This window comes from Vipera berus (assembly GCF_964194415.1).
Source record: "Vipera berus genome assembly, chromosome: 4".
Classification (NCBI taxonomy): Eukaryota; Metazoa; Chordata; class Lepidosauria; order Squamata; family Viperidae; genus Vipera; species Vipera berus.
In genome coordinates this window covers 67,846,570-67,868,837 of record NC_138206.1, presented here as the reverse complement: position 1 = coordinate 67,868,837, position 22,268 = coordinate 67,846,570, and the positions used below count along the sequence as shown (strand labels likewise).

The window sequence follows — 22,268 nt, the reverse complement described above, 5'->3', positions numbered from 1 at the left end:
AGGCACTTCCTGGCCTACCAGCTTGCCCGCCGGGCTGGGTAGACCAGTGTCTCTCAGTTCAAGTGATTCAGGTTGGCTTGGCAATCTCTGGCTGGCCCTTCCAGGTTGGCCCACCGCAGAGTCAGTTTGTTCTGCAGAGTTAGCACAGCAGCTGTAGTACTCAGGTTGGCTTTCTCTATCAGGGGACCCATGTTGCACTTCCAGGCTTTCCTCCCCTACAGCCATCTCCCTGTTGCTCTGGCTGTTTTGGCACTCAGAGTCTATGCATGGACTGGCCTGGCTACTGGTTTGTGGCCCGAGGCAAAATCCTGTGACGAAGTCCTCACTTTGTGGCCGTTCTGGAAAACGCTTCCTAAGGTGATCGATATGGTGACAGACAACTCGCCCGCCCTCTAGGCCCACTTCGTATGAGAGAGGGCCTGACATTTTAGTGATTTTTCCTGGCACTCACAAGTTTCCATGCCCATAGTTCCTGGCCCACACCCCATCGCCCACTTGCAGCCCCCTCGGGGGTTTTGGGCAAGAGGCCTCTGCTGCCACCCGGTCTGGGTGCAACCTGTCCAGTTTCATGATTAGTCGCCTCCCCCAGCGCAGCTCTGCTGGGCTTTTACCTGTAGCCATGCATGGCGTGGAATGTTGGCAAAGCAAAAAGTTGGCCAGTCTGTGGTGCCAGTCCCCAGTCACTATATGCCTTAGTGACTCTTTTGTAGTGTGAACCATACATTCAGCTTGACCATTAGTAGATGTGTGAAATGGGGCCAATGTCGCATGCCTAATGAGGTTTGCTCCCAGGAACGCCTGAAATTCTGCCGCAGATTACTGGACACTACGACGTCTGGCAGCCCATGCATGGCAAAGAGTTTGCTAAGCACCTGGATGGTCCTTGCAGTAGTCATGTTTGCAATTGGTATAACTTCTAGCCATTTAGAGTGGCTGTCAACCACTATAAGAAAGAGCTGTCCCTGAAAGGGCCCAGTGAAGTCTATGTGAATCCTAGACCAGGGAGTGTGAGTCTTCTCCCACCAGTGAACTGGAGCATGCGGCATTTCAGGCCTTGATTATTGGCATGTATAACACCCATGCACCTGGGCCTCAATGGCTTTATCTAATCCTGGCCACCATAAATAGCTTCTAGCCAAAGCTTTCATGGGAACAATACCCGGATGGCCTTCATGCAGTGATTGCAAAACCCTGTCTCTTAGTGAGGTAGGAACTACGACCCCATCAAAGAATACAACCCTTGTGAGCTGATAGCTCATGTCTCCTTGTAAAATAGCTCTGAAACTCAGGACCTGGGCTTTTATCCAGCCACCCTGTGTGTACCCACGGTAGTGTCTTGTCTGCTGCCGTTTCTGCAGCTATGTCCCCTGTGTGGAGGGGAAACTCCAGCAAGTCCTAAATGGATAAAACACAGGCTGTTGGGGCCGGATCTGGTTCAATTTGTGGCAGTGGAAGCCTTCTCAGGCCATCCGCATGGCCCATATCCTTGCCGGGTTTGTGAATGAGCTTAAATGTATAAGCTGATAAAAAAATGGACCATCTAAGCATTCTAGGGGATAGTATGTGGGGTGTCTACCTGTCTGTAGTGAATAACCCCAATAGCAGATTATGGTCTGTGAAGACCATGAAGTCCCTGCCGTATAAGTAGTCGTGGAATTTTTTAACTCCAGCTACTATGGCCAATGCCTCTTTGTCAATTTCAATGTAATTACACTCAGTGGAGGTCAGTGTCCTTGAATAAAAAGCAATTGGAATTTGAGTTCCATCTTTCTCTAAGTGACTTAAGACTGCACTCACCCCGTATGGGGACACGTCACACGCTAAGCAGACTAGTTTAGACTTGTGAGGAAGGAACGTGTGGTAAAAATTGAGGAGGCCCAATTTTGTTTTGTTTTAGGGCTAGGTGCCATCTGAATGGCTTTTACTTTAGACTCATCTGGGTGGATGCCATCAGCATCAATGCGAAACCCCAAGAATTCAGTTGAAGGGACTCCAATACTGCACTGATTCTTTTTAAGCTTGAGGCCTGCTTCTCGCAGCCTTTGCAGGACGGCTCTGAGCCTCCTTGCTAGCACCTCAGTGGATTCTCTGGTGATGAGCATGTCATCAAAATAGGGGCAAACCCCCAGAATGCCCTTGAGTGTATGTTCCATGATGCCCTGAAAAATGCCTGGGGCTACACTGACCCCAAATTGCAGGCGCTTTACTTTAAACACCCCCCTGTGGGTTACAATTGTCTGAGCCACGGCTGTGGCCTCATCAACAGGAAGTTGCTGATAGGCCTGAGCCAAATCTAATTTCGCAAAAATGGTGCCACCCTGCAAGGATGCCAGGATGTGGCTTACTACTGGTACTGGGTATGCGTGTTGTTTGAGTACCCGGTTAATTGTGCATTTATAATCTGCATAGATTCTGACCTTCCCATTGGCTTTTAGTGGTGTTACATTTGGGGTTTCTCACTCACCCCCATCTACTGGTTGCAAAACGCCCTGTTCAACACGTTTATCTAATTCAGTGTCAATTTTGAGGGCAAATAGGACCCTACGAGGCTTAATCCTGACAGGCACTACGTTCAGGTCTAGTTTGAATGCTATTGGTGGGCCCGTGTATGTTCCCAGAGCTGAATCAAATACATCTGCGAATTCCTCACATACTGTTGCTAGACTCGTGACTTGGGTCCGGTTGATTCCGGTTACTTGGATGCCTAGCGCATCAAACCAATCGAGCCCAATTAGGCTCATTCTCTGGCCCCCTACTACAACAACATCCAGGTGCCCTGAAAACCCCTTAAATTTAATGGCTAGTGTGGCTTCACCCTTGACTGTGACTCTGGCATTCTGAAAATCAGTTAGTACAATATCAGAAGGCCTCAGCTTGGCCCATCTCTTACTGCGACTACAAACGAAATTAAATGTTTCAAGGGAAATAATAGAAACAGTGGAGCCTGTGTCCAGCTCCATCTTGCAGGGGATCCCTTGCAGCTCCACCTGAAGTCTATACTTGGGCTTAATCAGGCGGTGAGCCCCTGTACGACAAATGCTTCTGCAGCTGAAGCAGAAACCCATGCTGTGCTGTCCCATGGCCCCGGTAGCTCTCCTGGTCAGATCTTCCAACTGGCGACTCGATGGCCGGTCCCTCTGGCGACCTCTGCAGACAGGTATGATGTGGCCTGTCTTCCTGCAGGCCCGGCATTTGGCTGTCTGGAACCTACAGTCCAAGCGTTGGTGGCGGCCACCACAACCTGGATATCTAAGGAAGGGATCTGCCTTGTAAGTGGCCTCCTGTTGCTTGTTGCAGCGACACTGTTGGTCGAGTTGTCTGTGTAACTTGTCGACTTCTGTGTCGTTTTCGGGGTCTTCTGTGTGTTCGGCGTCCTCGTGGTGGATGGCTTCTTCATGTTGTGCAGTTTTGGCGGGCTGAATGGCTCGTACGGCCCCGCTGGTGGCTTTGTCCACCATGACTTCCTTCTGTGCATCCGAAAATGATAGACTCTCTTTGGCGAAAAGCTTCTGCTGTAGCTCTCAGTTGCGGAGACCGCAGACAAGCTGGTCTTGTAGCCTCACCTCGACATCGGAGAACTGGCACAGGCATGTGGCCTGCCTCAAGGCCGCAATGTACTCGGATGCAGTTTCACCCAGTTGCTGTATTCTTTGCTCGAAAGCATAGCTCCAAGCGATCACCAACAGCTTGGGCTGGAAATGTTCTCCAAGCTTCTCCTTCAAGTCTGCGAAGGATACATACTCCAACGGCATTGGCGCAAACAGGTTCTCTGCTAAGTTGAACGTTGATGGGCCGCACACACAGAGGAGCGTGGCAGCCTTCAGTCCATCCTCAGCGACCTGGTTCACTCGAAGGTAGTTCTCGACCCTGGACAGGCTACTTAATGTTGAATTCTGTCAGCTTTCTGACCTTGGTCATTTCTGTTGGTCTTCGTGGCTGGTGCTTGGCGTCTTCGAATCCTGCTCCTCCGTTGCCCAGGGACTGGTCCTCTGGGCACGTGGTTGCTAGCATGCCTGTGCTAGCTGACCGTGGGGGCAGAATTGCTTTTCCTGCCAGGCGTGTGCTGCCTCTCCCCTAGTGACTTTCAGCTCCGTTGGAGAAGCAGGATCCCACCTTCATCGCCAGTGTTATGTACTGGGTTCGTTGCTTAATGACGAAGACGAGGCAAATGAGTTCAGCAAAGATCATTGTTTATTGCTTGCAGGATCTGAACTGAGAAATAGGGCTGCGAATGCAGCAATTTATACCCTGGTCTCTAGGTGGAGGCCAATAAATTTAAAGCAACCTATTGCCACCCTAGAGACAACCAATAGTGGCGCTGGAGACGGGTTGTCTGAGGAGCTGGGAGCCGTTAGCCAGCTTCCCTGCTCAAGCAACCTTCCCACGTGGTGTTCCCTTAACAAAACAAGCCCAATACATTACACATAGCTTCACAGATACTTTGTATAAAGTTGCTTACTGCACCAGGAAATAGAGTGATGGCTGTGTATGTATTGGAATGTGCCTGAATATATGGTAGGCATAACCCAAAATGTTCTGTAGAAAAAAAATGGGAAAGAAAACTAAATCAAATCTTGAATGAACAATGCCATGCATATTTATAACCCTAGGCGTGCTTACTCCATTAATGCCTTGTACATGCCTCTTTGTGGTAATCTTACGGAAATGCTGGGTTTTAACATGAATATGGACAAGATGTAAATAAATACTCTGGTTTATTTCATTTTTAAAGTGGGTCCTTTTCATTTCCTTAGTTTATCAATCATGTTTCAGCTGCTTAGACATTATGAAATTATGGCATCCCCATGTTCTCTTTGTTGTAAATGCCTGTTACAAAACAAATAATCTATTATGGCATTCTCAAATGTAGTCATTGATGAACTCATACCTTGGGTGTCATCTTGCCTTTCTGCTTTGAACAAAGAGATAATATTTATGATCTAACCCTATTGCTACAGATGTGCACAAAAATCAGAATATACCCCAGAGCCCAATTTTAAAATCTAGAATATAAACTGGCAAGCTCCAAGTTCAGGGAGTTCAGCTCATTAGTGCACTAAGTTAATTGAAACATTACTCTGCCATCAATATTCTGTGAGTTAACCTATTCCCTGGGATGCAGTTTACTCTTGATTGTTGAATGCTCAGTCATATTCTGTCTTAGATTTGTACTGACTTCCATATTGAATAAAAATAATGTGATATTAAAAAGACATTAATGAATCATAAAAATAAGATGCTACAAGTCCCCTAGGTCGTTTAGAGAAGGGCATTCTTTTTTTTTACATAAATCAATATCAAAACACAATTTTAGCCAGCAGTTTCTAGGGTGGTAGTTGAACTGAAACAAGAACAGAAGTGTTGCAGCATCTTGAAGCCAACAATACTGTTACAATATTAATGGAAGTTTAATACAATAATGTTAATCTAAACCTATTTCTTTGGTTTAGGTGATATTAGAAGTTTCACTTACTCCATTTTTTTCTGAGTATTTTGCCAATATTTGTTTTCACATTTTAGATGGATATTTAGGGGAAAATCTGGCTTTGATGCTTTTTCATAATTTCTTTCAACCTAAATACATTTCATAACAATATTGCAATTTTTATCAGTCTCATACAGTTTTGCTAGTATGAGCTTTCTTAGAACTGAAATTAGAGGCTGGCAATACAATACAGGGTAAAAACATATGGGAACTGAAATACAAAACACCTTTAGGATACTAAAAATTGACCATAGGATAAAGAATAGAGAAAACTAAAGTATATTAGGGTCTCTGAAGGTCATATAGACCTATTCCTTCTTATTCTTAAATTGAAGAATGTTCAGTTCGTCCATGTTCTTGGCTGGGAACTGGTTGAGCAAAATAATGCAAATATTGAATGTATAACTAGATGCACAACTGCATCCATGCTGGCAATTTGCACAGAAACACGCTTGTCCATATAGATTTCTTCCCTCCATGGTATTGGATTGAAAATGGCACCTTTCTCAAGGAGATAATGTTTACTTCAGATGGCAGAGCTGACTGAAGGAATTCGATGGGCCTTTATAGACATGTTGGAAAATGAAAATGACTGGATGGATTTGGATACAAAAAGAAAAGCTGTTGAAAAGGTAAGGATATTGAAATACAAGTCTATACTATCATATATGAATGTATAGCTAGAAAAAGAACTTAACGTAGGATTGGATGTTTATTGCAAAGTTCTATCATTTACATCTTGAACTTAGTTAAATCTTTATACTCATCATGATAATTTTTTGATTCCTCATTTTGCATTTAAATAGAACAAGTTAATTTATTATATTTCAATAAATAGTTTTCCTTGCGAGAGAAACTATTAATTTAAGGTTTCAATACTTCTCTTCTTGATGTTATTCAATTCCTGGAATTGATTGGAATTATTGGATTGGAATTATTGTACATCTGTGATTTTAACACAGACTTGAGCTATTTTATTTGTTTATTATTTGTATTCTTATAAAAATCTGGAAATGGTTTAAAATAAAATTCATTGTATGTATTACGATATTGTCAATACAGGTCAAGTACAGTTTCTACTGAATAGAACTTATTACAGTGCATTATGTTTGATTATATTAAAAAGAATGCTTATCACTGTATAATTTATGTAGAATAATCAAATTTGAAATTTCAGTTTAAGATGGTGTGGGGAATCTTAAAGCTGAGATTTACATTTCATTTTTTTTTGAATGGTTGGGAACCACCGTGCAATAATCGGGGAGGATAATGCGCAGTAGGAAGGTATGTGTGCTCTTTAGGCTGGTTGTTAAGTCTATGTTAAGGCACACAGTACAGTTTTTAATGTTTTTCATTCAAACTGACATAAAATTATGCCACTGATTTTCAGCAACTGTGGTTAAAGGTTCAGTTCTCAAAGTCTAATGTTATCTGTAATTTAAAAGTACCAACATAATAGTCTCAAGTATTTTCAGTCAGAAATTATGGTGCACATAATTATTAGCTCATGAAATTTAATACATACCAAACATAACTTTTGTTTTACCTTTTCTGATGCTTCAGTAGTTCTTAAAACTACTCTCCCTTGTTCTTTCAAGTTTTTTTTAAATATTTTAAAAAATGGAATTTGTGTTAGAAGTTGTTCAATTGCTTCCATTTCTTTGTGACCTGATGGAAATAATTTCCAGGATTGTCTGTTTGTAACGAGGTATTTGAATTGCTGTAAGCTCATATTTATGCATTCTGAGATATCTAGTCACTTTTATTTGTTTCATTCTTAATATTTTAACATATAATTATGCATTATATTCATTGATATTATTAGTTATCATTTTTTCACTGAAAAAGATGATAATGATTTCTTTTGTTGTGTAAAAGTAGAATTTAATGACTCTTGTCTGCAATAAGAACACCCCATTCTAAGATCTGCATTATTTTCCTACATCTGTATTTCTGTTAAAGTGGGAAGAAAATTCCAAAAAACAAACTCACTGTGTCTTATTTGACTTCTTAGAAACTATGATAAACTGGCTTGTTGAGGTGGGAAACTTGCTCTTGACTCTGCGGTGGTCTCTTTTCACATGGGGCTTCTTTTATGTGAAACAGCCTTCAAACACTTGATCTTCCAGGAAGCGCATATGTTGCCCTAACAGCTTGAAACCAATTTTTGATGTATACTGTTTTCAAAATTTTGTGTGACATAAGGAAAATATGCAGCTATGAAGGTCTATTAATAGATTAATAGAAGCTCATCCAAAGGTAATAAAATACTTTAAAAACACTTGACTAGTCAGAGGCAAAAGGGAAGAAAACATCCCTTCTCCTTGTTTGATTGGATTGTCGGAAGTGGCTTGCAAATACTTTTCCTGAGGGCGCTCATACTACAGGCCGTATCTGAATCACTAGCAGGTTGTGATGAAATAAAAACAGGTAGGATTTGGTTTTCTACAGTTCTTTTTTTTAAAAAAAAACCTTCAGAGTTCTTAGATGAAAAACAGTAAACTTCATGCTTTTTAGATGATACAGATGTGAAAAATGTATTGAATAACCCAGGATTCACTTAAATTATTCACTATTTAAAAGAATTTACTCAGAGAAGCAGCAGTAGCAACTGGTTTATTTTGAAGGCCAGAAAAACAGTAGCAGCAGCAACAAAACATTGGGATAAAGGCTGAATCAAATTCAATAACATTGTTAGGAGGTTGTGATTTGTGACAAATAGCTATATTTATATTTCATAGATCTGCAGATAAAACAATGAGAAAGATTTCAGTGGCAAAGATGGTATAAATATAGGTTTACACATTGCACACACTAATTACAAGTGTTGTTTAATTTGTGGTTTGTATGTTAAACATACACATGTCCTATCAATTGTTGTTACTTCAATAAATCATGAAATAAAACATAGGTTAGTGCAATTAGTAAATAGTCAAATGCCAAGTGAAAAATGTCAACAGTAAGGATAGCCTACCAGAATGCTCTTTAAGAGATCATTGAAAATAAAATCCATCAAGTAAGCTCTTTGACTACTCCACTGCCCCACTGTAACTTTATTGGAGAATGGGGCTGAGAGCCTTAATACTTTGGGATAGTAATATGCTAGGTACCTAAAAACATTAAAATAAGGTAATTACTACAAAACAATCTTTTGTTTTTGTTTTGCTACAATCCCCATTGCAAATATAACATAGCCCAGTTATGTTTACTTTTAGAAATACATAGAAAATATAGCAATCATCTTCAACTTGGTGTTCTAATTTTGAAACCTTCATAGCCTGATTTTGAGATGACTTTTCAGTGTAGCTATGACACCTGAGATAAAGTGGAAGTGCTTCAGCTGAAGCTGGTGTGTTTGCTTAGCAAAGGCAGCTCCAAGCTTTTAACTTGAGGGCCACTTATAGACTTCTTTGGGCAGCTTCTTAATGGGCAGCAGAGGGCAGCAGTAGCACACTAATTAGCTTTCAACAAATTAGGTAAAATGTTAAACTGAGCATTGTGAGAGTCCCTAGGCAGACATTTGATCAGAACCATACTTTGTCAGTAATATTGTGGAAAATATAAATGGCGGTTTTCTCAGTGAACTACAGAAGGCTGGCGATGGACAAAGCCAAAGTTAAATTTCGGCTCTGTTGTGACCCTTTGGCTCTAGCATCTGGCTAATGGTGCTACATGCGGATAGTTCTGACATCCAGTAGGTACTTATACTAGAAACACTGACATTAAGTAGCTCTTAAATTGGAACAATTACCACCTAATTGGAAACTCTGCAATATGTGCTTTCAAACTTTTTTTTTCTTTTCTTTGTTGCAGTAAGAATGTTTGAAGAATTTATTTATTAGATTTGTGTTCGGTCTTCGGTTCAGAGGCTTAAGGCACCATACATAGTGCTCTCTTTTTCCAGGTCCTTGCACCATAAGAACCCTGTGAAATATAAGTTGGACTAACAGTAACTGATCCTCAATCACCCAGTGAACATCTATTGCTCAAGATGAACATGGATTTTCCTAGTGCCAGTTTAACACCTTAACTACACTGACTCTTTGATTTTATTTACTGATCTGATTTGTTCTTCCTGATGTGTTGTACAGGTAGTCCTTGAATTATGAATATAATGAAGCCTGACCATTCCATTCATAACTCGAGAATTTGTGGGAGTAAATCTTGTACCTTGAACAAGATCACTCCCTGCTTTCGCCGACACATTTGCTAATCGAATGTGTGGGCAAATGCATGGTTCGTTAAGTGCACATGATGTATCTCAGGGTGGGGAAGGCCATGGAGGGTAATGATGTAACAGGACTCCAAGGCATCCCCAACCCACTAAGATACCTCATACTTTCCTTTCCCTTCCTATCACGTGGGACTCACCTTGCAAAAATCTGTCTCCTCTCTGCTGCAGTTTCTTTCCCATTGAGGGAGAGGAGAGTTGACTTCGAAATGCTTTTCATGCCGACATAGTAGCTCCTTGATACTGTAATATCATGCAAATTCAAACTCCCATTCTCTGCAAAAGAGATCAGCTTCCATTCTTGGGGGGTGGAGTGTTTGCTTTGTTTGCATGCCTATGGGGCAAAGTGTGGAATCGGAGTTGGCCGGGCACAGGAACCAATGCTGTCCATAGCCCGGGTGCGCTGCTCACTCATATGCATCGGCCTTCATTTGAGGGCAGGAAGGAAGCCTTCAACTCAGCGCTGGGAAGGTGGAATCATAGCCACTCAAGTGGCTGCTGGCACCAGCAACTTGGGTGTCCTGGTTCTGTCTGAGTTGGAAGAAAGCGGAGGCGCAGCAGTAGGACTACTGTCAAGCAATAAGCAGCGTTGACAACTACTCTCAAACAATAAGGCCCAGGTGTGCTGCTCGCACAGCAGTGGGATTGCTTTCAATAAGGCCAGTGCATGTGAGTGAGCGGCACATCTGGCTCTTAATGTTTGAGAGCAATCCTGATGCCTCACCTCCGCTTTCTTCCAACTCAGACGGAACTGGGGCACCCAAGCCACTGGTGGCAGCAGCCACCTGAGCGACTATGATTCCACCTCCCCAGCATTCAGTTGAAGGCTTCCTTCCTGTCCTCAAACTAAGGCTGATACATGCAAGAGAGCAGGACACCCAGGCCCTGGACGGCATTGGTTCCTGTGCCCAGCTGACTCCGATTCTGCCCCATAGGCTTGCAAATAAGGCAAACACTTTTCCCCTCCGGGGGCTATACTCTCTTTTGCAGAGAATGGGTGTTTGAACTCGCATGATATCATGGCACCCAGGAGCTTCCATTGTCAGTGCAAAAAGCATTTCCAAGCTGACTCTTCTCTCCCTCAAAGAAAAAGAAATCACAGTAGAGAGGCGACAGATTTTTGCAAGGTGAGTCCCGTGTAGCAGGAAGGGAGGGGGAAGCAGTTGTGGGGAGTTGGGGGGGGATAGGGTGAATGTTGCAGAACCTCTGCAGTCATTTGAAAGGGTGAACAACTGCCATGGTGCTGCAATAGTAGTAATTTTAGGACTTGCTTGTAAACACTAGGGGGCGCTGATCACGTAATTTCAAACAAGCGTTAAGTGAATGCCCGTAACTTGGGGATTACCTGTACACATTGGAAATTATCAATCCACTTTTACATGTTCTGAATTTAATTCTTCAAAAATTTCCTTTTCCTTTATTTGGGATCCAGGGTATGTTATTTTTACACTTTCCTCTTTGCTTTCCTCAATATTAGGTGACATCTGTCCTCCACTGCATTTATCATTGCCATCCCCTTCTTTGCTTATTTTTTTAATCTATAATCCTCTGATTGTCCTCAGAATTTCTTCTCCAATATGTTATACAGTCAATTCCAATATCCATCAGTACAAAAATGTGTTTTGGCAACAAAATAACTAATACAAATTCATGCAAATTCATGGAAATGAAATATTATACAAATCAATAGTTGAATTGGCTTAGCAGTGGGAACTAATGGAGGCCTACCTGAAAGGCACGGTGGCCCAGCGACCCAAACTGGCACAATGAAGCAGAGACCAGCATAGCAAACCGGACTACGTGATGCACTGGCAGCTCGAACGATGGAGAGAAGGCAGCTGATGATAGCGCAAAGCAGAGGAACGGTGAGGTGGCTGTGGAAGTGAAAAAGAGTGGCCAGCAGCAATGTGAAGCAGCAGACCAGTGAAGTGGCTGGGGGCAGTGCAGAGGCAGTGCAGAGGCAGGTGGTAGAGAGGCAGCCTGCAGGCGGTGGTGTTCTTTTCTGTGGACCGGGAGGCCTGCAGGTGGAGGCGAGGCAGGAGTGGCAAAGACAGATGGTGGTGGCAAGACAGCGGCAGACCAGAGGCCTACAGGCAGCAGCAAGGCAGCACGACAGAGACTATCAAACACCAAACTCATGGAACAGGCAACTGAGGCTATTGTGGTATGCAATACATGTTCCATGTACGCACTGATGTCCAAAGAACACCCAAACTATACATGCATCAGATGCAAATTATGTGAACTACTACAGGAAAAGGTTACTAACCTAGACGCAACTCTAGCCAAACCCCAACATACTAAAGAAAGCTCCACCCAAACTGAACCAAAAAACGAAGAAATAACTCCCAGAGGATTTGACCCTACCGATAAACTCTTGGAGGAAGACAAATAGAGGTATTTCACACACAGAAGAAAACACAACACCCAAAGAAAGAAACAGCATATAACAAACAAACCACCTCTGCCAAATCCTACCCAACTAGAAGCAGCCCCACTAAAACTGACCAATCGATTTCTCCCCTTAGACGGAAACACGCAGACCCACAAACCCGCCCTCAAAGAAGACATGCAGACACCTAGCAAAAAGACTTCAAATATCCCTTAAAAAGCCACATCAACAAACACACCTGAGATAAACAGAAAAGCACCCCAGACTGCAGCGCCCCCCAAAAAAGAAAGGAGAGTGTTAATAATAGGAAACTCTATCCTCAAAGGAACAGAACCATCCATCTGCAGACCAGACATACAATCCAGGAAGGTATGCTGTCTCCCTGGAGCAAAAATCAAAGATGTGGCCGAGAACTTAACCAAAATAATTAGGCCCACACATTACTACCCCCTCCTCCTCCTCCACATTGGGACAAATGAGACAACAAGCAACCTGCACACAATAGTGAGGGATTACAAACAACTAGGCAATAAAGTCAAGAAGCTAGGAGCACAAATAATGTTCTCATCAGTACTTTCCACCATTGAGGGAAAAAAGAATCTTAGAAATAAACTATTGGCTAAAGGGTTGGTGTCTCCAAGAAAACTTTAATTTCCTGGATCATGGATTGCATTTCCTACACGAAGGACTCTTGGCAAGGGATGACCATGGTGAATTGCTACTACTTTGGTTTTACAATTAAAGAAAAAAGCATTTTATTAAAGAAGAACAATGTGTAACAACAAATTTGGATGCTTTTTGTTTAACAATGTTAACCACCCATTTGTGGTTGAACATCTGCCAGTTTTAGAGAATACTCTAGTGCTTTCACTTGTTTTTCCTTGGCTTAAAGTGACATGCAGATGACCATGCTGGAATACTAGTTTCTCCAGATAAATCAGCACATTCTCCATGGTTTGCCATTAAATTTTATGCGTAGTAACAGCAAAGCATGGCTGCATTGGGAACTGTATCTGCTGAAGAGAGATACCTTCACCTTCTGGTAAATTGAGGATAATTCTTGGAATCATGGGAATGTCATTTTTTAACACACCAATGTTTCTTTGCTACAATGACATTCTTGTGGAATTCTTCCACAATCATCTACATTCATTCTAAGGTCTAAGATGATCACATGACCTTAGGACACAGCAAGAGTCATAAGTATGGACCAGTTGCCAAGCATTTGAATTTTGATCACATGATCATAGGGATGCTACAAAGGTTGTAAGTGTGAAAAATGGTCATAAGTCACTTTTTTCAGTGACATTGTAACTCTTAATAGTCACTGAATGAATTGTTGCAAGTCGAGGACTACCTGTATATTCTCCTTGCTGGCAGAACTATATCCTCAAGTAATTCAATTTCATCATTTTGGTTTTTCTGAATTTTGTCTTCTCCAACGTCCAGTTCGGACACAGAATATCTTCTGTCTCTCTCATTCAATCACATTTCTGATCAGTTGAAACTTAACAAATTTCTCCATAGGTATGATTTTTTTTTGATGCGCAGATTCTCTACATCAGCAACTTTTCTTCTTTTCCCAACTGGCAGAAAATGATGGAAATTGCCACAGCAAATTGCCCCAAAGGCCTAATTTTTACTGTATACATGTATATTGTGAAGCGTCCAGTCTGTGGTTTCAAAGCTCTCCCTCCTAATCATGAGGTCTCATTCCAGACAATAGGCATCGAAGTCAAAGCAAATTTGCATTCTTGGAGGTTTCTTCCCCTCACCCACCAATGATACAAAGAGTATTTTCATTCACTTTGAGAGGTATCTCACCAAGCATCAATATTATTGCAAAACTGGATAATGCCACAGAAACAGCTACAACTACACCTCCCCTATCTTTATTGATGACCAGGTCAGTGTTAAATGTCTTTTACATTCTTCCTGGTAAATCAATGAAAATGATCAAAGAAAGATTATTTTACAAGCAATTACACACATAGTCGAGACAACAAAGAAATCTGTCATTGCCTTGGAGGTTCTTCTTCTTTTGGTATCTTCTATAGTTTATTGCCTATGATCATCAGCTTGCAACAATCGTCTCTCTCTGCAGACATCTTAGAATGATAGAAGGATATGACCATTATGTAATTCAAAAAATACTGGCCCCTTTATGTGATGAAGAAGCATCTCAAGTAGTAGAGGTCACTACTTCATGGAGTAACAATGCACACTTGACTTAGAACATTGGCCTCAAAAATTCCAAAGAATCCTCCACTCTTTTCCAATATTTCTTCTTTCCCATTTCTTATTAGACCAAGTACAAAATCTTGGAATATCCACATAGTACAGTGTTTTTGCAAATGGTTTGTGTTTGAAGAGATCCACAAATTCTGTTAAAGTGATTCAGCATTATCTTGAAAGAACACTTGATGCTGTTGTGGAAGGTGCACTTGAAGGCAAACAACAGCTGGTTCCCTCTTGTGAATTTGAAATTCAGCAGCTGAAGCAACAGCTTCAGAGGACTCAATATGTCAGCTTGTCAAGTACTGTGTGATTTGGTCTTCAGTGCTCAGTGCAAAAATTGCCTGATACTCGATGACGTATTTGGTAGATTTGACAGATGAGCATATATCTACACTGAGCTGACAACTGAAAACCTTCAAATAGTTGTGCATTATAGGCACCACCTACTGAGGAGTTATTTTGGCTTGCCCAAATGTATCATAATCTTGTGGCTTGAATGCTTCATTAAGCCACAGCAGAGTGCAAATGAGGCAGACTCTGCTTTTGGTATTCCATACTTAGCACATGATTCCTTCCTTCCTTCCTTCCTTCCTTCCTTCCTTCCTTCCTTCCTTCCTTCCTTCCTTCCTTCCTTCCTTCCTTCCTTCCTTCCTTCCTTCCTTCCAGCAGCCACAACTTCTCAAATTTCATTCTCTCAGAATAATGGGTCCTGGCATTCTGTAAACTGGCCCATTTCAGCTACCTTTATTGACAGTTTTACTCTATGATGCACAATTTCATTCAGGACAGATTTTAGTAGTACAAGTAGTAGTATAGTTACTAGTATAAAAGTAGTATAAAAAGAAACTTTCTTTTTAAAAATCAGAAACTATTTATTAAAGAATGAATAGCATACATCTACAGCTCAGGTATGATTTATTACATGTTCCCTAACAATTATAAATATTTTTATAAAATGTTCTATAATTTATAAGTGAATGATAGCGAATAAGGACTTTCAGGCTATATGAAAGGATGGCCTACCCAGCCACTGAAGACATGATATAATTGTTCTGTCTTGAATGGGAGAATGAAAAAAATGGATTTTCACAGAGTTATTATGCTGCTCCTTCCTTTGTTGGCCTACTGAACTCAGTATTTGGGAATAATATTGCAGAATCGACACCACAAATTCATGTTTCAATGCAATGAAACTTTAGTTTCAAGCCAGCAAATTGATTAAATTTAAATAAGTCATAGATTTTTTAAAGTACTACACTGACTATTTGGAAACCACCTGGTGCAATATGTAGCTGCTTGTCTGAAACTGGACTAGACCCATTATAGTTGTATCCTCCTACTGTTGCATGTACGCAAGGTGGAATCCACCAGCCTGATATGATCCAGCAAAGAGGGCATGTCAGAAGGAAATTTTTTATTCTGCCTTTTTTCAGAAAAGCTTCCCCTCAGGACAAGGATGCCCCAGTCTATTTTGAAAAGATTTAATTTTTCTGCAGAGCCTTTGAGGATCAAGAGTGTGGTAGATATTGTGGAACATGTTTTCCTGTTAGTGAGAAGCCGATGCTGCATTGAATGTTACTTTTGTGGTACTGAGTTTAGTTACCATGTTTTAAATCAATGTTATACTTTATTGTGCTTTATGGGATAATGGGAGAATCATGTGGTTGAAACTGCATGTAAGTCCTAGTAATCAAGTAAAAAAATTGCTTTCCTGATGCTTCTGAGGTTGCTACAGACAATACATAATGCTGCAATTTCATTTACATATACAGAAGGAATATGGATAACCAATAGGTTGGACTATATGGCACGAATAGTTAGCCAACTAATGTTCACTTCTGTCTATTGGAGTTCTTTTGGATGACACATTTATTATTGCTTAGGGTTTCATTCAATTTCTACTTTCTTCATTGTGATGAACAATGAGCTCTATTTTTTTCTTCTGGATCCTGTGGTAATGAAATGTTTTGTTTCTGCCCTATATTCCTGAAGTTGAAGGTTTTGAAGGTTAAGCTTTGTTTGGGAATATCTTGAGCCATTGGCTTTCTATATTGATTTGAAAAAAAAGTTTGGGGAAAATGCTACTCTTTAAATATTGTCTCACTTGCAGATTAAAATAAATTCATACAAGTGCAAGGTTTTACATTGCATTCCTCATACAATATGCCTCTCAAGCCAACGCTCTTTGGAAATATTGGAAACAATGTAGTGTCCCTATTCTGATGATAAATTTTGATGATGTGACTTGTGATCCAATGCTATCCATATCTTGCCTGCATTAATGGGTTTGAATGGGATGGGATACAGATAAGAAGCATATGATTGTGGTTTACAGTTTACATCTCTTCAGGTAGTAGCTTTTACCCTATAAAAAGCAATTTTAATCTATATGCATCTAATTTACAAAAGCATGGATTCACTAACCAGATGTGATGTTTTTCATCTACTTTGGCTTGATCTGAAACCATTTGTCATGACATGCTTAATACTCTTTTATCTTTTGGTGTTAGATTATTTGCTGCAGTCAGCTTCTCCCTTGTTACCTGGCTGCTGCCAGTGCTCAGTCAGTTGTAAGGAGTTGTCAGTTCCATTAATAATCCTAGCATAGTGCAGACAGATTGTGGAAAACCGGAGAAGGGGAAGGAAATTATATTTAACCCCAAGTTTCCAGCTGCCATTCTATTTCCAGAGAACAGCATAGCCCAAAATATTAACCAAACTGTGTGAGATCAAAATACTTGTGGCCATGTTCATTATCTACCTAAAAAACAGAAGTATGCATGTAACGAATGCATGCATTTGTTACATGCGTACAATAAAGCAGGCGTACCCAACCCCCAGTCCATGGACCAGTACTGAGCCACGGCATGCCAGCAACCAGTCTGCACAAACAAGCAAAGCTCCATCCGTGGGATGGAGGCAGCACACAAAACAACATACTCTGTGGTCCGTGGGAAAACCTCTCCATGGAACTGGTCCCTGGTGCCCAAAAGATTGGGGAGCTCTGCAATAAAGAAGAGCTTGGAGTCAACAGTTGTGCAACAAACAAAAACAGCATAGTAATAATCAGTGCTTTTTTTGTAAAAGAAAAAGGTGCCGGAACTCACACATGTCATACAACCCGCCTTGCCTACCCTACAAGGTTCCATCCAAAAAAGGTGCCGGAACTCCGTTCTGAGCGTTCTATGAGAAAAAAAGCCCTGCTAATAATTCTTATAGAAAGACCTACACCTGGTCTACATTAGGCAGTGACTGGAACTTGGATTTCTGTTAGGTATCTGATAACAATATCATTCTAGTAAGCACTAGAGAATGAAAAAAATCAGCAGAGTGGACCAGAGATAAAAAAGTTTTTTTAACGACTAAACACAGGTTAAATAAATTCCTTATGCTCTTTATTAAACCTAGATGCAATTCCTATTTGCCCACATTATTAGTGTAAAATGCAGGATTGGAAGGCTGTCTTGATACTTAATGTAGTCAAATGAAATAGATTTTAGACATCATTCACATTTCTGCCATTCATTTTCTGATGCATTCTACATAAAGCATTCCACATTGCAATGAACAAGGACATACATTCAGTTTCATAGCTACTAAGATTGTTGGCTGTGCAGGTACAACAATAGCTAGAGAAATGATTGAAGCCTGGCCCTTATCAGCCAGCAAGAGTACTGATTTACAACCAGCTTATCAGGTACTTAGGAGCCAAGGGCTTGGCAGCACAAGGAAACAGTAGCCAGTTGCCAACCATCAACACACCAATCAACCAATAGGAAGGCACCACATAAACAAGACTCATAGAATAGCCCAAAGCACGCATTCCAGTGAGAAAGAATGAGAGGATGGGGGCTCCAGCACGAGTCCGAAAGCTTGGAAGAGGACACCTCTGGTGCTGATGACTGACCCAAATTGGATCTTTTTTTGTAATAAAACATACACTCCTTTTATATAAAATATAAGAAACACTGATAAATTTAATTTGATACCAAACTAGATGTGGGATTGCCAATCAGGAGGTCCAGTTAGAATTCTGACACAGAATGGTTAAAAATAATTTGCATATGAAAAAGACCCACAACCATAGAAACATAATATTTGTCTTATCTACTATGTTCTTCAGTCAGCCTATAATGATTGCTCACTTCATGGATTAAGAGAGGACTCAGTTCTCAGACCCATCCAGGAAGTATGGAAATTAATAAATATGGATGTATAATATACATTATTCAGCAATGTTTCTTTTTGATGACCTATTGATCATGTTTTAATATCACCACTCGCAGATTCAGATGATGTTATGCAGCCTAGTTCTGATTTGAAATATCTTTAGCGTTGCCATTTGATCAATATTTACAGCAATTAGTTCACTTGGAAATCATTCACCAGGTTGGGACAGTTTATCCACATTCATTATTTTCCAAACTTTGTAATTAGTCATGCTGCAAAATGAATAGGTGTTTTCTTTAAAGGTCACAATTTATCAGCTCCTAAAGTTATTATTCTCCTTCTGTTTGCTTAATCCTCTATACTGAAAAGCATGAATGCAACAGAAAATTGCTTAGTTGCTTTAAATGACTACTTTAGAAGACGTGCAAGACCTCTATGACTTACCTAGGTCATTTTAAAAACTAGATCAGCAGAAATTTCAACATTTTTCCCCCACTTGCCCTTTTGTGTTGAATATAAGAAGAGAAAACAATCAGGTATCTTAACCTAACAGTAATTACACAGTGTCAATCAGTCATATACCAAACAAAAATAAGATATGTTTTTTCTTGAAAATAATAAAAACCTGGGAGGCTCTGATGCTCCTTTTGGAAAATTAAGAACAAATATTCTCTTTTGTTATTTACTTCATTTCCCAATTTATTCTGTATGGCATTTGTCTTCTATTGTTTTTCTGTCACTGAGATCATTTGCATGACAATGGGATCTGTCTTGCTTAAGGTTTCGTCTCTTTCTGCTGCTCCTGCTGTTAATCTCCCACTTGTTTTCTGCAGGATGTCACGTATTAATTATCTCAATTAATTGTAAAGATATTTTCACAAGTGACAAATAAATACCTGGGGTTAGCAAGATTAGCCTAACAGAATTTATTGCCAAAGGGAGTAGCTAAAGGCCAGCCGTTGAAGTTAAAGTGTATTGCTATAGTACCCAAGTGGTCAGATTATTCTGTGTGGAAGACAAGATAGCAGAATTTCTCTGTTTCCAGGTGGTAAGATATTCATATTAAAATTCATTTAAATCATTTACAATGTGTGTGTACGACGTTCAAGATTTTTGCCATGTCTGCTTTAGTCTGCATAATAAAAAGAATGGCCACGTGGACTAGAAAACTACCGGTAAGGAATTTTCAGAAACTGAATGGCAACATTTCTTTTATAACTTGATCTTTTTGAGCACTGCCTCTTAGCCAAAAATGAGAACTAGAAAAGCCTCCTGCCCCAAAAGTAAAAGAACAATGAATGCTTATCCTTATCTCCCCATAGTGATCAATACAGGTAGTCTTCAATGTACGACCACAATTGTGCCTCAAAGTTCTGTTGCTAAGTGAAACATTTAAGTGAGTTTTGCCCCATTTTACAACCTTTATTTCCACAGTTGTTAAGTGAATCACTGTAGTTGTTAAATTAGTAACATAGTTGTTAAGTGAATCTGGCTTCCCCATTGACTTTGCTTGTAAGAAAGTCCCAAAAGGTGATCACATGATCTCAGGACACTGCAACTGTCTTAAATGTGAATCAATTGCCAAGTGTCCGAATTTTGATCACATGACCATGGAGATGCTGCAATGGTCATAAGTGTGAAAAATGGTCATAAGTCACTTTTTTCAGTGCTGTCATAACTTTGAACAGTCACTTAATAAACTGTTGTAGGTTGAGGACTTATTGTATGTTTCTTTAGAGAGACCAAGCACTATTAACCTTAATGGACTAGTTCCTACAGAATCTCATCTTCTGTCTAATTTACATTTACATTTAGCCAGGCTATAATCTGGGTTACAAAAATCTGGATAACCACAGGATGGCAACAGCCCCCCACCTACTCAGAAAATTCTTTTTGCTTATCAGTTCAGATATGATGCTTCTTGTTGCCTTCCAGTATTATAGTAAGATTCAATATATGCTCCTGTGAAGTTGAATTTGGCCACAGGTAACTTCTGTATCAGGGCAAAGGGACAAAGTCTCACCTGGGTTTTGCATCAAAATCCAAAATCTCTGATAACTTGGACAATTGTTTATTTTTTCTGACACAATCAAAAGACTGGTTAAACATGTATCTTAAAAGCTTCTTATTACAGTACTGTGTGAATACAGAAAATATTACCTTTGTTTCCTGACACAGAGAGGCAATTATATTTTCCCAAAGGCATGCTTGCCCCCTGTACAATATGAACAAAGTATTCTTTAACCTAGAAGATGTATAGACAAATAATTCTACTTACTGAACTCTAATCTAGTTAATAGATTCACTCCAACACATTATATTTGAAGGGTTTTCAGATGGCTCTGCTTGTTTTATATGTTGTTATCGTACATGAAAGAGAGTTCCTACCATCTGGTTCGACTTAAAAATCATAACAGTGTTCCTCTCCGCCCTCCCCCCCGGCCCCCATATAGGATGTCTAGATTTGAACAATCTGTATATAAAAACTGCGTACCATAGAACCAATCATTATGCTGTATATATTACTATCTTTAAGGGAGGAAAAAGTAACTGCTGAGCAGAGACACTACAAAGCCAAATTTGGAGTCCCTTGGTTGAGAAGAAAGAATGCACAGCTTCATAGAGAAAGATTTTTTTTTAGATCAGATTAAAGCAAGGTAGCAGCACAGTAGGATGAACAGTGAGCAGAATAGGCTAGGGAGTGTCCCCCCCCCCTAAAAAAACCCACATTTTCCAAGACTCTTTCAGCCCTGGAACACTGTTTATGAGCAACATTTGACCTGTGATAGTTACATATTTTTGCATGAAAAGATCCAAACACTAACCATCTCCAACCTGGATTTTTGAAAAATAACAGAAGTTTTTTATACTTACTATGGATAAATAACATTCTGCAGGTTATTTGTTGTTGTCGTTGTTGTTGTTCTTTGCAGGAAAGTAAAATACAGACTTCCTGTTTTTAAAGCTAACAACAATAGCAAGCGCAATTAAGATTACCATATGATTTAAAATTTACTTTAAATGGTCATCCTTGTCATTGTCACGTTTATCCATTTTTTTTCCTAAAGGCAAAATCAGTTTTGGCAAAAGTGGGTTATCCCGGATTTATAATGAATGATACATATATTACAGAAGGCATCAAAACAGTAAGTTTTGCTTTATTATTTTCAATTATTACTTGTTGCAGTTATTGTTATAATATAAATTACAAATGCACGTATGTTCATATACTCATTCACCATGTAGAATGTTCAAGATTTAACCAGAGCAAAGAGTATTATAAATATAAATTACAAATTTCTAGTGCTAAATGCAATCATCCTCTCATTACAAAGCGTCCTTTCCCTTATGCAGCCTATCTTCCATCCTCGTCCTTGTCTCTGCTCTGCTTTTTCAGGATATATTAATGCTATGCATACAATTAATTCCCACTGGAAGTAAAGGAGTAATAACTTCTAAGAGCTTCATTGATGCATGTCTTCAGTTATATAAGTTTGCTTTGTACATTTCTTGAGTTCCACTTAATTGCTCACATTATTTACCTGACATCTTTTGTTAAGCATCATCACCTCTCAGGAGAACCAAATGTTTTTAATTGAAACAAATGATGATGATTAAGTATCCTAAGATGGATTTAATCTCTGAAGAGAAGTGTAAGCCTCATATTTAGCTCCTTGTTTTGCAATATACGCAAATCTTCAAAATAAAACAGTGATTATTGTCAATTGTATTGCTGGAGCAAATTAATGGCA

General features: G+C 40.0%; 1 protein-coding gene across 1 annotated transcript in view; it reads left to right on the top strand.

Annotated features, from left to right (window-relative positions):
- The window catches only part of PHEX (phosphate regulating endopeptidase X-linked), a 108,319-nt gene that overhangs the window by 49,915 nt on the left and 36,136 nt on the right, over positions 1-22,268 (top strand). The window contains exons 12-13 of the mRNA XM_081327745.1: positions 6,016-6,117; positions 21,585-21,662. Coding sequence (XP_081183871.1) covers positions 6,016-6,117; positions 21,585-21,662 — 180 coding nt within the window. The remainder of the gene's footprint in view (positions 1-6,015; positions 6,118-21,584; positions 21,663-22,268) is intronic.